The sequence below is a fragment of the Lactuca serriola genome, chromosome 8 (assembly GCF_051521515.1).
Source record: "Lactuca serriola cultivar US96UC23 chromosome 8, Lser_US96UC23_V15, whole genome shotgun sequence".
NCBI lineage: Eukaryota > Viridiplantae > Streptophyta > Magnoliopsida > Asterales > Asteraceae > Lactuca > Lactuca serriola.
Genome location: NC_136415.1, coordinates 270,421,762 through 270,435,373, shown reverse-complemented (window position 1 = coordinate 270,435,373; position 13,612 = coordinate 270,421,762). Strand labels below are relative to the sequence as shown.

Here is a 13,612-nt window from a genome sequence, read left to right as displayed (position 1 = left end):
AATGCTATTTCCAATGGCCAAGACATGAGTAGTGGGAGTAGAGCTACGAGTTTTTAGCAAGCTCGCTTTGGCAATTTTCAACATGCCATGTAGAGACATTAGGGTCTTATCCAGATTGCTGATAATGTAGTTCATACTGAACTAATAATATGAACTAGAAAGCAAGTTGTGTCAACGGCCAACTCCTTTGGGAACTCAAAACTTAGATTCTCGAGTTTGTCTATGTATAACTTCATCTTTTGAACGTGCATACATACAAATGCTCCCTCTTGATGTTTACATGACATGAGGGACTTAACAATCTCAAATTGTTCTTGCCTAGCTTGCTTTTGGAATGTTTCATTAAGTTGGTAGTTTATGTCATATGCACCAACATGAAGCAAACCCCAATCCGAGGTGATGAAACTGATCTTAAAGAAGAAAGGAATGTACATTCTGTTAGAAAACGGGATATAGATAAACTTGGATAAGTGAGAGTTGTGAAACACTTTCAGATTAAAGCATTTCGAGGGTACACTCAAAATCTCTAATCGGATGAAACTCACTGTTTTTCTAGAATGGAAAATGAAGAAGATGTTATGAAATATGTACCCAAAATGAATCCGAAATTGATCATATAACAGAAACTAATTTCCTGTCCTAAAACTGCCATATGGTAGTTACAGGAAAACAACTTACTGTCCAAAAACGGTCATATTACCCGTCAAAAACTAACATAAAACCGGGTCTATAAATGGATCACAAAACTGGATGTTTTTACAAAAAATACGGATTTCTGAGACATTTTTTATATAGTAAGATAACTTATATAACCCTAGCCAGGGGCAGAGCCCCCTTGGACCCTGCTAGGGGCTGCCGCCCCTTGGACCCCGCTCCCAGGGGCGTTGCCCTCAGACCCCTGAACTCCCCTGTTAGTTTAGGGGCTTCGCCCCTAAATAGCACTATACTTTCAACAATGACAAACTCAAACAAATGTGCACTCCACACCATACTAATTTGTTCGATAATTGTCAAAGTGACATTGATCAACAAATTAACCCTATTACACTTAATAAATTAGTGATATAAAATCACCAACACATTCCTCCATGAGGGAATCCAAGTGTGATGACACTTTTGACCCTTCGATGCCGAGGATATGGAAGCCACCTATGATTTATGGTTGATTTCCTTATATTGTTCACCTATGATGAAGCATAGATGATAAAACAAAGATGTTTCTCTATGTATATGGGAAATACAATAGCTGAAGGGCAGAAGGAAAAGATGATGACAAACGGAGGATGAGATATAATGTTGATGGTGTCGATGATGATGCTCACATGATATATATGAGAGGCGCGGACAATCAAATTGAGATCTAGATGAGGTGAAGTGATGATAAGATTTTATTAGTTTTGTAATTTAATTACTCATGTAAAATAAGAGATAAAAATAATAAAAAATAATATAAGAGAAAAATAGTCAACGGTAAATAAGTAAAATCGATTTAATAGACTAAGGACCGATATAAGTTTTAAAAATTATGAAGATACATGATGTCGTTTTATAAAGATAAGAACGAATTTATTAAATCAGAGGGGCCGTTTCTGTAGTAAACTAACTCTTAACATAACAAAATATTTTGACTAAAAGCATAATAATTTGTTTTAGAGGGTGGATGGAGATTGGAAGTAAGGATAGAGATAATGGGCTATGCCAAGGACATTTTTACAACCATATTCTTCTCATCTTTGCTTTTACAGATGCTTTACAACTCTCTCTCTCTCTCTCTCTCTCTCTCTCTCTCTCTCTCTCTCCATTCCTTCGATCATTTTCTTCCGGCATTCATTGATTACTCACTCGAGATCTTAGAGTAAAACCCCCTTCAAATAATTACTCACGTTCCTTGGTTTTTAGCTCATAATTATACCAACCCCAGTTCATTAATTAGGGTTTAACCCTCTTTTCTCATCAGGCTTCTTTTTTCTTGGTTTTGAATAAGTAGACTTTTAAGAATCTTTCTTTCGGTTGATTCCTCCATCTGGGTTTATAGTAGTTAGTAGAACATGATAACATAATCCATATTCCCCCTTTCGAATTTTGGTCTATTCCTTGATTCTCTTTGTATGTGAACCTTTTCGCTCTGAACACCTACTGTATTCTTATAAAATTCGGAGGAATTTAGGGTTCGGATAAGATAGAATCATCACCCGTATTTTGAGTTTAGAGATTGGTGGTGAAATCTTGCTCTTCCAAGTTTGAACTTTTTTTTTTCCTTTCATGTTGGATCCTTTGATTGGACAGTTTATAAAGATTTGATAGAAGGTTTTTCCTTTTTATTGTTCTCCAATATTTTAGTTTAGTTTATGTATATATTCTTCTCAAACCAGCTGTTATAAGTGGAACCCTGTTCATATTTATACATATACTGTTTGGGAACTTAACTTTTTCTCTTTGAGTTACTTCTGTGGATGAGTTTTATCCATCTAATTGGATTTGGCTTAAAAGTGGGACACCTTCTTTTGATGCTATGCTGCTCGTTTCTATCAGTGATCTCGGTGAATCGTTTCACTAATTGTATAGAGATGAAGCCTAAAAGTGGTGTGAAGATTTGGATGAAATTTCTTGAGATCTTTTCAGGGAACGCTTGCAAGATCCATCATCACTACTATCAATATATTGGTTCAAGGGAAGTTAGAAAAGCATGGTTGAGGAAGCTCTTGATCTTATGGTTTGTATTTGGTACAATTCTTTCGTTGTGGCTCTTTTGGTATCTGAGATCTCAAGCTATGGAAAAGAGGAAAGAAACATTAGCGAATATGTGCGATGAAAGAGCTAGAATGCTTCAAGATCAGTTCAATGTCAGCATGAATCATGTTCAAGCTATGTCGATTTTGATCTCAACTTTTCACCATGGTAAAAACCCTTCAGCAATTGATCAGGTACCTTTATTATTCGTTACTCCATATACATATACATATACATATTATTAGGCATACGCATAATAAGTGAAAAATTCTCATTTTTATTGCTTAATTCTCCCGTAATCCCATCTTTTACTGGAATTAGGGTTTTGTAATTAGACAGTTTTAATCAAACACCATATGTATGATTACACAACAGGATACGTTTGCAAGGTACACGGAAAGAACTGCTTTTGAGAGGCCACTTACAAGTGGGGTGGCGTATGCAGTTAGAGTGCTTCATTCAGAAAGAGAAGAATTTGAGAAGCAACACGGATGGAGCATAAAAAAGATGACCCCAGTTAATAAAGACGAGTATAACCCTGAAGAATTGGAGCCATCACCCATTCAACAAGAATATGCCCCTGTTATCTTTGCACAAGATACTGTTGCTCATGTCATTTCTCTTGATATGATGTCTGGCAAGGTATATATATATATATATATATACATGTCATCATGAAAACAAAAAAAAAAATTGTACAGTATAATTAATGTTTTTGTTTTATTTTATTTACAGGAAGATCGTGAAAATGTTTTGCGTGCAAGGGCATTAGGAAAAGGTGTCCTCACAGCCCCTTTGGATCTTATAAAGTCAAACCGACTTGGAGTTATTTTGACTTTTGCGGTTTATAAACGTGATCTTCCCTCTAACGCGACACCAGAGGAAAGAATCGAAGCAACTGATGGGTAATTTTTATCAAATTTATGACAAAAATTTCATGAGATCTCGACTGAATCTTGTTTATTAAAAAACAGGTATCTTGGTGGAGTTTTTGATATCGAATCATTGGTGGAGAAGTTACTTCAACAACTTGCAAGCAAGCAAACAATTTATGTGAATGTTTTTGATACGACTAATATATCGAATCCTATTAGTATGTATGGCACCAATGTTTTAGACACTGGTTTGCAACATGTTAGTCCTCTCAACTTTGGTGACCCCTCAAGAAAGCATGAGATGCGTTGCAGGTGATTTATCACATTAAAACTCAACAAAATAGAATTTTGAAAGCATAAATTATGAAATTACACTTATGTAATGGGTTAGGATTCTTATAGTATAATGTGCATTTAGAAAGTAAATAGAATTAACATAAAGTGTGATCCGAGAAATTGATGTTTTCTTTTTGGTCATACAGATTCAAACAAAAACCACCATGGCAAATCTTGGCAATATCAACTGCTTTTGGAATCATTGTGATCACATTACTTGTTGGACATATCTTTCATGCAACTTTAAATAGAATAGCCAAAGTTGAAGATGATTATCACGAGATGTCAGAGCTCAAAATACGCGCTGAGGCTGCTGACGTGGCAAAATCACAGGTATTTTCATTCAGCCGTTTTTTTTTTTCTTCGAATTTTTACTCATGTGATTAACAAAGGTTTTAAATTTCATTCTTGTAGTTTCTCGCTACTGTTTCCCATGAGATTAGAACTCCAATGAACGGTGTTCTTGGTAAGTTTAAGTTATATATTTCACAAAAAACAAATTCTGTATAAGGAAAAGAAGCCCATAAATTTAAGTAAATGGTTTTTCTTGTTTGGAAATTAGGGATGTTGGATATGCTGATGGATACTGTTCTTGATGTAACACAACAAGATTATGTTAGAACAGCTCAAGCAAGTGGAAAAGCTCTTGTTTCACTCATAAATGCGGTTCTTGATCAAGCCAAAATTGAATCTGGTAAACTGGAGCTTGAGGCTGTCTGCTTCGATCTTCGAGCTATATTGGATGATGTTTTGTCATTGTTTTCAGGCAAGTCTCAAGAAAAGGGAATCGAGGTCAGCATTTTTTATATTTTATATTTTCTTCCACATATTTTAATTGGTTAATCTCATAAAAGACCTTGTATTTAGTGTTCTTTTCCGGATTAAACCTCAAGTTTATTTTTTTTTCCTGAAAAAGACATATTTTCATTTGTTCCGAAAAACCCTCAACCTCGTCTTATTTTCCCAGCAGCCCCTCAACTTTCAGACTATTTCTGAAAAGGCCCTCAACTTTTTATTTTTTCCTGAAAACCCACGCATTTTACAAGTTTTTTTCGGAAAAAAAATGACTAAAAGGGTTGGATAAAAAAAATGAAAAAATGCAAGGTCTTTTTCAAGAAAAAAACAAAAGTTCATGTTTAATCCGGAAAAGACACCAAATATAAGGTCTTTCATGAGATTAACCCTATTTTAATCGTTTAAAACAATATTTGACTCATTTTCTATTTTGGGCTACTCGTAGTTGGCGGTTTACATATCCGATAAGGTTCCGGAAACTTTGATCGGTGATCCAGGGCGATTTCGTCAAATCATCACAAATCTCATGGGGAATTCTATTAAGGTAGGATGCATTTTGTTAAAGAGAAAATCACAACAATGACCAAAGTGGGGGGACAAATTACCACATATTTCACAACAAAATTAGTTTTTGCTGCAAAATTGCTTTTTGAATAATGAATGGTCCCCGCCACAAACAACAAATTCTATGAAAAAATCAATGTATAAAAATTGAAAAAAAAAATATTTTTGTTATAATCTATATTAATTTTGATTTATGAGATGAGTAATTGTGGTTTTAATATGCAGTTCACGGAGAAAGGGCACATCTTTGTAACAGTGCATCGTGTTGAAGAAGTAATGGAGTCGATAGGAGTAGAAACCGAACCATCAAAAAAAGACACATTGAGTGGACTGCCTGTAGCCGATAGAAACCGAAGCTGGGAGGGGTTCAGACCCGCAATGGGAATATCCGATTCCATTACTTTGATCGTATCAGTCGAGGACACCGGCATCGGAATCCCAACCGAAGCCCAACCTCGGATCTTTACTCCATTTATGCAAGTGGGCCCCTCCATTTCCCGTATACATGGAGGAACCGGAATCGGGTTAAGCATCAGCAAGTGTTTAGTCAACTTAATGAACGGTGAGATCGGGTTCCATAGCATCCCGAAGATCGGGTCCACTTTCACCTTCACCGCTGTTTTCGGGTTCGATAGCATCCCAAAAGTCAACGGCCAGTCAAAATCAGAGTTTCATGGCATGAAAGCGATCATTGTCGACCCGAGACCCGTACGGGCGGAGGTATCAAGATATCACATCCAACGGTTAGGAATGAAAGTAGAAATCATCCCGAGTTTGATCAACAACTCGGTGTCCACAAACACAAGTAAAGTAATTTTTTTAATCGAAGAGGATGTTTTGGATCAAGATTCAAGAACAATAACTTTAAACCACAAGATTCCGGCGAAGATGTTTCTGTTAACGAATTCAATCGGTGGGTCCCGGAAAACCGGGCTCCCGGTGATCACGAAGCCGTTGCGGGTGAGCATGTTGGCGGCGGCGTTACAGCGGGCGATGGGCAGCGGAAGCAGTGTGAGAAACGGGGAGGTCCCGAAAGTGTCTTTGTCAAAGCTGTTGGTTGGTCGGAAAATATTGGTGGTGGATGATAATAATGTCAACCTGCGGGTGGCGGCAGGGGCGTTGAAGAAGTATGGGGCGGAGGTGGTGTGTGCTGATAGCGGGAGGAAGGCTATCTCGCTGCTAGAACCGCCTCATTCCTTTGATGCTTGTTTCATGGATATTCAAATGCCGGAAATGGATGGGTAATATAATATATATTGCAATTTACTTTTTTTTTTGTTTATTTGTTTATTACTATAGATTTATTGTTACTTATAGCATTCTATTTTGGTTGCAGGTTTGAAGCAACAAGAATGATTCGGGAGGTGGAATACAACATGAATAATCGTATGCAAAACGGGAATATATCCAAGTGGCATGTCCCGATTTTGGCTATGACTGCTGATGTGATTCAAGCTACACATGAACAATGCATTATCTCTGGAATGGATGGCTATGTTTCTAAGCCATTTGAAGCCAATCAACTTTATCAAGAAGTTTCTAGATTTTTCCTATAGTTGGATGAACCTCAACCCCACACACAAAATTAACGTGTGCCTGTTTTTTGAGTTGTTTTGGAAACGGGGTTCAAATTCTTCACGAAGGTAAGTTTCGTAATCATCATCAAGATTTGATCTTGTTATATTTCAGTTTTCCATGATTTACATCTAAACATGATGGTTTGTAGATTGAATTTTATTGAATTTTGTATTTCAGGAAACTAGATGTGGTGACGATATAGTGTGTACATATGGAAGTCATTTATTGGTGGAGATTTGTATGTTTTGTAGAGCAAGTTAGATACAGAAACCAATTCATTTTCCTCCACGTTGTTTTGATCTATTTGGTGGTTGACTTTGTGTGGTCAACTCATGGACTCCTGTTGTTGTTGTAGAGTTTGAATTAGTCATATGGCATCCCCACAAGAGAGGGTGAAGGAAGGAAAGAAGAAAGGAATGAATGTATTGTGGTATATATTTGTTGTAAGTTGAAAATAAATACGGTTACATGTATTTAGTAGTAATATATACGTATGGAGTACAAGTTTCAGGTTGAAGGTGGTTTTAGGACGCCAAAAGTTTATTTGATACAACTTTGGTAAATTTGTGTAAATAAATATGCGAGCGAATTCGGTTGTCTTTTTGAATTTGGAATAGTATGTAATGTTTTTTGTGGTCATTGTATGTAAATAGATTCCCTCATTGATGATGATGGCATCATATAGTCGGATGATTTGTCACTTCGCCACGTGCTTAATTCTATCATCGAAGTGAATAACGACTCGCATATAATTGATTTAGAGAAAACTATTTATGTTGCCATTAGTTACACAACCCCACACCAAAACCAAAAGCAAATTAAACCACATGTTTATATACACAACCTCAATCGTAACACTAGAAATTAGTTAGACCAATTCACCATCGATTATACATATACTGATTCAACTCCTCGGATCACGTATTCATTACATCATTTTGAGAAGTCGACCCTCCTTGGCTCTCTAAACCTTCGCGTTCAGCCTGTAACATTGACGAACAATACCAATAAGAAAGGAGTACAAAACTAGTCCCATGCTGGTTTATATATATATATATATATATATATATATATATATATATATAGAGAGAGAGAGAGAGAGAGAGGGGCCCACCTTTGCTTGGCGGTATTTAAGAAGCATGCGGCGATATTGCTGACGGGCCTGTTGAGAGTCCACCATGGAAAGCACCCTAGAAACCGCTTCATCGATAGAAACATCCACTTTCTCTTTCCTAAACGCCTTCACAATATCTTCGTCTTCAGTTTCATCGCCCCCTTGTTTAAATCCACGCAACCCCACTCCTTTGCGGCGCCACCTCAGCACAACTTTCTCAACAACCCCAACCGCCCAACAGAAAACCATATAGTTTTTCCTCACCTGATGACCCCGCACATGAGCCTAGACACACACACACACCCAAACACAAAAAACTTGTAAAATGATAAATGAGAAATAAAAATAAAAGTATATGATACATAACATAATAATGCAAATGCACCTGTATTTTGACAACTTTTTGGCGAAGTGCAAGGAAATCCTTACGCCCTTTCCAGCCACGGTATTTCTTCTGAATGGATAACGCGGCGTTATAGTCATTTCCATTTTTGAGAAAAGTCGAAAGGGTTTCAATGTGACTTGGAAGTATTCCATACTCATCTTCTTCTTCGAGTTGGAATGATTCCTTTTGCTGTCTTTTTCTGAAGGAATGTGCCCTGAAAGCGGACTGTATACATGCAGCAGCTTGTGTTGCATTTCTAACAGCAGCTAATGTGTCGGTAAGTGAAAGATCTTCGTTTGAGATATTATTTGGATTTAGTGATGTTGTTTGTGGTTGGATATTATGAGATATTTGAGTTTGTAGGGATGGGTGGGTGGTTAGTGAGACCTCTGAGAGGTAACCCGCAAGTCCTTTGTGTCCAGATGTTGCGGCTATTGAAGCCGGCGTTTTACCCTTTGGGTCTTCATGACTGGGATCCGTTACTGCTCCGGTAAAAGCACCCGAAGCTACCAGTTCAGCCACCATTTTTTCCCTGTTGAATTTCAACTCACAACAGATTATTTTATGAATGGTCCCCCACCCCACTACAATGTCTCATTTGCAAAATTCTAACAAATATTAATAATTTTGCAAAATAATAGGATTTTTTTTTTCAAATTGAATTAATCTCGAAAAAGGGGTGGTTATTTTGTAACAATTCCCCAAAGACGCCTCCCATGTTGGTCAGTTAGTAATTTAAACCAATTTTTAGCGACAGATTTTTTTCACAGCTTCATGATTTTAATTAAATTATATTTTTATAAAATATTTTTTGTTATTATAATCATATTTGGGTTTTCATGAGATTTTCTAATGTTTTACCTTTTTAGTATCGTAAATAATAAATTCACAATTAGAGAGTTATAGTTAAATATTTATACCTGGTATATATTTAGTATTAGTATTTACAAATGATATAAAAATTCCAACCAAACAAGAATTATGAAATATAATGACTTATTTCATTTCATTTATCATTTATATAAAGATAAGGATAAGCGCAAGACATACCTTCCAAATCGAGCAGCCCAGTGAAGCGCTGTCCAGCCATTAATGTCACGAAAGTTGACACCAACTCCAGAGTTAAGAATCGGGGTCAAGGCCCATCCAAAGCCCAATCCAGAAACCATATGTATAATCCCTTGTTCTCTTTTAGACAACAATCCACAAGAAGAAGAAGAAGAAGAAAGCCATTGTTTTAACTTCTCTTTTAGAAGTTCTTCAAGAAGACAATCAATTGCATCATATGACGCCAAACTTCCATCTAAAACACCCTCTATCAGTTGAGACCACGACTCTTCTACTTCTTCACCACCTTCTTTCTCAGATAATAACATTTGAACAAATCTCACAAGTAATAATAATTCTTCTAAACTTCTCCAACATTTTTTGCCTCCTCTATGTTTTTCAAGGTATTCGAATTCACGGGTTTCACTGATTGATTCTCGATTGCCAGATGTAATACAAACAGTAACTTTTCCAGGTGGCAAAGGAGGAGCATAGCAACAAAGGACTCCCTCTTGCATAATCTCAATTGGGACTTCAGTCTCACCAAACATACAGTACCATTTGTTTTTGTATGTATCACTATCACATGTGAATTTCCCAATGATGAGCACCTGTGTATTATAATTAATTAAAAAAAAATACTATTATGGAAAGAGATATTTGATATTCATTGCATCATGGAACGAGATTAATCAAAAAATATTACCTTTGTTGACTCAGAGGCAGATCCCGATTCAGGTGCTATATCACGAATATTAAATTTCTGCTCTTGTGAAATGCTTAAGCCTAAATTTGATTCCAGGGGCATTTCCGTCTGTCCTTGGTCAAAAAATGTTGAGTAAAAATCTGGGTATCTGTCGGATAAATTTCTATCAGGGGTATATGCAGGAAATTTGAAATCTTCAATTTCTTGTGGTAGAGATGCTGCAGATGAGAATCGAGTTGTTACATATTCAAAGCTCGATGCCTATATAAAAATAAAAACATAATGGATAAAATACTAGACTTACGGTTATTATTTGCACCTTTCTCTTCAACTGGATTCCCACCATATTCTATGACATCATCCCAAATTAAAGTTTGTTGATTATTTGTAATAGAAACATCACCATAATCCTGGTCGTCAATTGAAAATCCTGAATCATTTGAAATCTCATTCTCGCTGTAATATAAACTCAGATCTTTCAAATTCTCTTCACCCAAACTCAACTGTTCTTCTATTCTTCTCAACGCCACATCAATTTCAAAGTTATCAGTTCCTTCTATCAGACTCAAGGGACTTGTCCCATTTGACATGGTAACCACATCTGAACTGACTTCTACAGAACTTGGACTAGAGGTGCTCTGACTAAAACCACCACCAGATCGACTTAATGGAGTTGCATATGAATCAGGACTCTGAATAAGTGAAGAAGATCCTGTAGACAATGTTGAAATTGATCCACCACTATTCCCAGTCTGCAAATTATAATAATAGCAACTCTTATTTTATATGTCTATAAGTATAACATGTATATTATGTATTTATTGGTCAGTAGAAAGACTTACCTTGGTTATATCTCTGTAATGAACAAGTACAATGTGGTCCATTAACCTGTAACCATAAGATCAATCTTATAATTTTCTGTTAAAAGTTAAAACTAAGTCTAAGTTGGTATAAGGGAAAGACACTCACGGATCCAACATCCAATAACTACGCCTTTGGAAGCTTGGATTATGCTCACCATGTGCATAATAGCAATTTAGAGCTTCAACATTTCCAACCTATACAAAAAAATTGAATCAGAAATGATTATAAGCATGCATGAGAAGGAAAAGAAATGAATAGAAAAAACCTTTAGACGTTCATGGGCTTCCCCAACAGTTCTTCCATCCTTTTTTCTCCTCCAATTATGACCATCTTTACGGAAAAACCTAAGCACCCTCTTGTTAAAGAGAAACAAGGAGCCACCTGTACAAGCATTGCCATTGCCATTCAATCGAATTATATATAAAACTCACATATCACTTGCACAAAAGTAAAAATGAAGAGCATTAATTACTGGGTGGCTTTTCAGGGGGCGCATGGGTAAGCTGCTTTTCCTCAAAATTCTGCAGTATGAAGAGCACCTCCCCCGGCTTTAACCACCGGATATGTGCTTCTCCAACAAGATCCCTGATGTTATACCCTGGGAATTGTATCAAAAAAGCAAGATGTAGAACCTCAAAAAGTCAGGAAAACTGCTTCCTATTCATACATCCCAAAGACTGATTGGTACATATTAGCATCAACAACTCTACGATAAATACATTAACAAATTATGTGTTCTAAATTCTAATTGCGTGTGATTAAGGTGATTAAGGATGTGATACCATTTAATGCGTTCAACAGTGGATAAACTAAATCAATTACATTCACATAATTTTCAACGACTCAGCGTACGAATGTAAGCTCCATTCATGAAGCTTATTCATACAAGCAGCATTCAACAAGTTACGCAGATGAAAATCCTTTTAACTAAATTGGGGAAATCAAAATCTCACCTGACGTCATCATTCCTATACACTTCGAAGGACAGAAAAGAAGAGAGTCAGAGATTCTAATTCGTCAAGTAAATACCAAGCTTCGGAGTAAGTTGGTGTAACACTAGACAACTGCAGAGAGTACACCGGAAAGAGATCTGATGACGACGGAGGACCTAAGATCGCTGCTTCCGACAGAGTATTAAAGTTGAAAACGTCAGATAACGACCACGATTGACACTGGCACAAAAGCACAAACAAATACACAAATACACATAGTATTTGTTGATTAGAATCCAGAAGAGGTGGTTGGTGGTGGTACGACGGAGGCACGAAAGCCCGGCGAAATGACCAGGTAGCAACGCCGGAACGGAGTTACGGTTTCATCATTTAAAATAGTAATTTTTTGTTGAATTTTATAAGTAAATTCATTTTTTTTGGTCGACATACATGAAGTCAAGTCGACTACTAATTAACTATTTTCCTTGGAAAATATAAACAAAGAATTTAAATGCAACTGTTTAACTTTTTTGTCCTGAAATAATAACAAATAATATAAATTAGTGCACGGGTCACATTTTATATATATATATATATATATATATATATATATATATATATATATATATATATATATATATATATATATATATATATATATATATATATATATAGATAGATAGATAGAGAGAGAGAGAGTTATGTTTCAATGAGAACATTTTTCCGTGAGAACATTTGAGAACAATTTTAACCCACTACTTTAAATCTTACTATAAACAAATAAAAACTACCTATTCCAACACCACCCCACCAGTATACATTAGTACATCTTTTTAATTTCACCGGACCACCATTAAGAGCACCGGATAGCCGCCGTAATTGCTATATCTCTGCCGTCGGCCATCTAAATGTCGGACCACTGCTAAAAGCGTCGTTTCTCCGCTCTTTAGGAATCTGCTTCATCTCCTCGTCTCATCTAAACCACCTATCATACCTAGTTTCTTCAGATTTGGATTTGAAGTTGAATGCACCAGATCTGGTTTGCGGTCTCCACGATACAGATCAAGAATCTGGAGAAATGTCCACCGGAATGAAATGTTGTCGCGCCGGAGGTAAAACTGGGGAGATGACTGCGTGATTTCGATTTTGGGAGTTGAATAGCAAGTGGTGGTATGATAAACAATCTGATCTTCCGAAGGTACTATCACTACACACACACTCTCTCTCTCATTAGCACATTCTAGTTTGATTTGTACTATGATCAGGAAAACAATGGATCTGATCGAATTATGAGTTAGATTCATGATATTGTGAAATCTAACATCGTTCCATTTATCAACATGAATCGTTTCTTCTTTATACTAGTTGTTGGTGTCAATGATAAATGAAAATAGGAAGCTCTAGGGGTTGGATTGGAGTCTATTAGAGAGTTGCTGGTCACTGTAGGATTTCATGCACATAAGGTGTTTGTCATATTGTCTGAAAGAACCTAATAAGTGTAAAAGTGGCATTTTATGTGAAAATCCTTAACTTTGAACCCTCATTAAGCCAAACATTAAGTTCCTTAGGTTAAATTGAATTTCACATCTCAATATCCTAATGAGTAACCAACAATCATGATAAAAGTGATAAACTTAAGGCTTAACCATTAAGTACTTAATAGAACACCAAAAGTGATTTAAATGC

At 36.3% G+C, this 13,612-nt stretch overlaps 2 protein-coding genes across 3 annotated transcripts; one reads left to right on the top strand and one right to left on the bottom strand.

Moving 5' to 3' along the window:
* The first annotated feature begins 1,678 nt into the window (after window positions 1-1,678).
* On the top strand, window positions 1,679-7,485 carry HK3 (histidine kinase 3). Its single transcript, XM_079017568.1, has 11 exons — window positions 1,679-2,924; window positions 3,106-3,372; window positions 3,466-3,635; window positions 3,705-3,917; window positions 4,088-4,274; window positions 4,356-4,407; window positions 4,504-4,733; window positions 5,182-5,280; window positions 5,526-6,541; window positions 6,637-6,943; window positions 7,056-7,485. Exons 1-10 carry the CDS (start codon window positions 2,454-2,456, stop codon window positions 6,854-6,856), a joined length of 2,925 nt encoding a protein of 974 aa, XP_078873694.1. The 5' UTR covers window positions 1,679-2,453; the 3' UTR covers window positions 6,857-6,943; window positions 7,056-7,485.
* Window positions 7,486-7,609: 124 nt separating this feature from the next.
* Window positions 7,610-12,369, bottom strand: LOC145070614 (calmodulin-binding transcription activator 4-like). Of its 2 annotated transcripts, none has more exons than XM_079017570.1 (11): window positions 11,948-12,369; window positions 11,467-11,592; window positions 11,260-11,375; window positions 11,100-11,188; window positions 10,973-11,018; window positions 10,450-10,882; window positions 10,131-10,348; window positions 9,428-10,035; window positions 8,378-8,909; window positions 7,993-8,277; window positions 7,610-7,861 (listed from the first exon to the last, which is right to left on the bottom strand). In XM_079017570.1, the coding sequence occupies exons 1-11, from the start codon at window positions 11,958-11,960 to the stop codon at window positions 7,796-7,798; spliced, it is 2,532 nt and encodes an 843-aa protein (XP_078873696.1). In that variant the 5' UTR covers window positions 11,961-12,369; the 3' UTR covers window positions 7,610-7,795. The 2 variants fall into 2 exon arrangements, with proteins under 2 accessions (XP_078873696.1, XP_078873695.1); XM_079017569.1 differs by having other exon boundaries at window positions 10,435-10,882; window positions 11,948-12,367.
* Window positions 12,370-13,612: the final 1,243 nt, after the last annotated feature.

Coding starts and splice junctions, on each gene's coding strand:
- HK3 (XM_079017568.1), top strand. CDS start 2,454: ATGAGTTTTATCCATCTAATTGGATTTGGCTTAAAAGTGGGACACCTT. Junction 3,918..4,087: donor AAGCATGAGATGCGTTGCAG/GTGATTTATCAC, acceptor TTGGTCATACAG/ATTCAAACAAAAACCACCAT. Junction 4,734..5,181: donor CTCAAGAAAAGGGAATCGAG/GTCAGCATTTTT, acceptor GGCTACTCGTAG/TTGGCGGTTTACATATCCGA.
- LOC145070614 (XM_079017569.1), bottom strand. Junction 11,189..11,259: donor AAGCCCATGAACGTCTAAAG/GTTTTTTCTATT, acceptor TTTTTTGTATAG/GTTGGAAATGTTGAAGCTCT. Junction 10,349..10,434: donor GAAAGGTGCAAATAATAACC/GTAAGTCTAGTA, acceptor TCTCATCTGCAG/CATCTCTACCACAAGAAATT.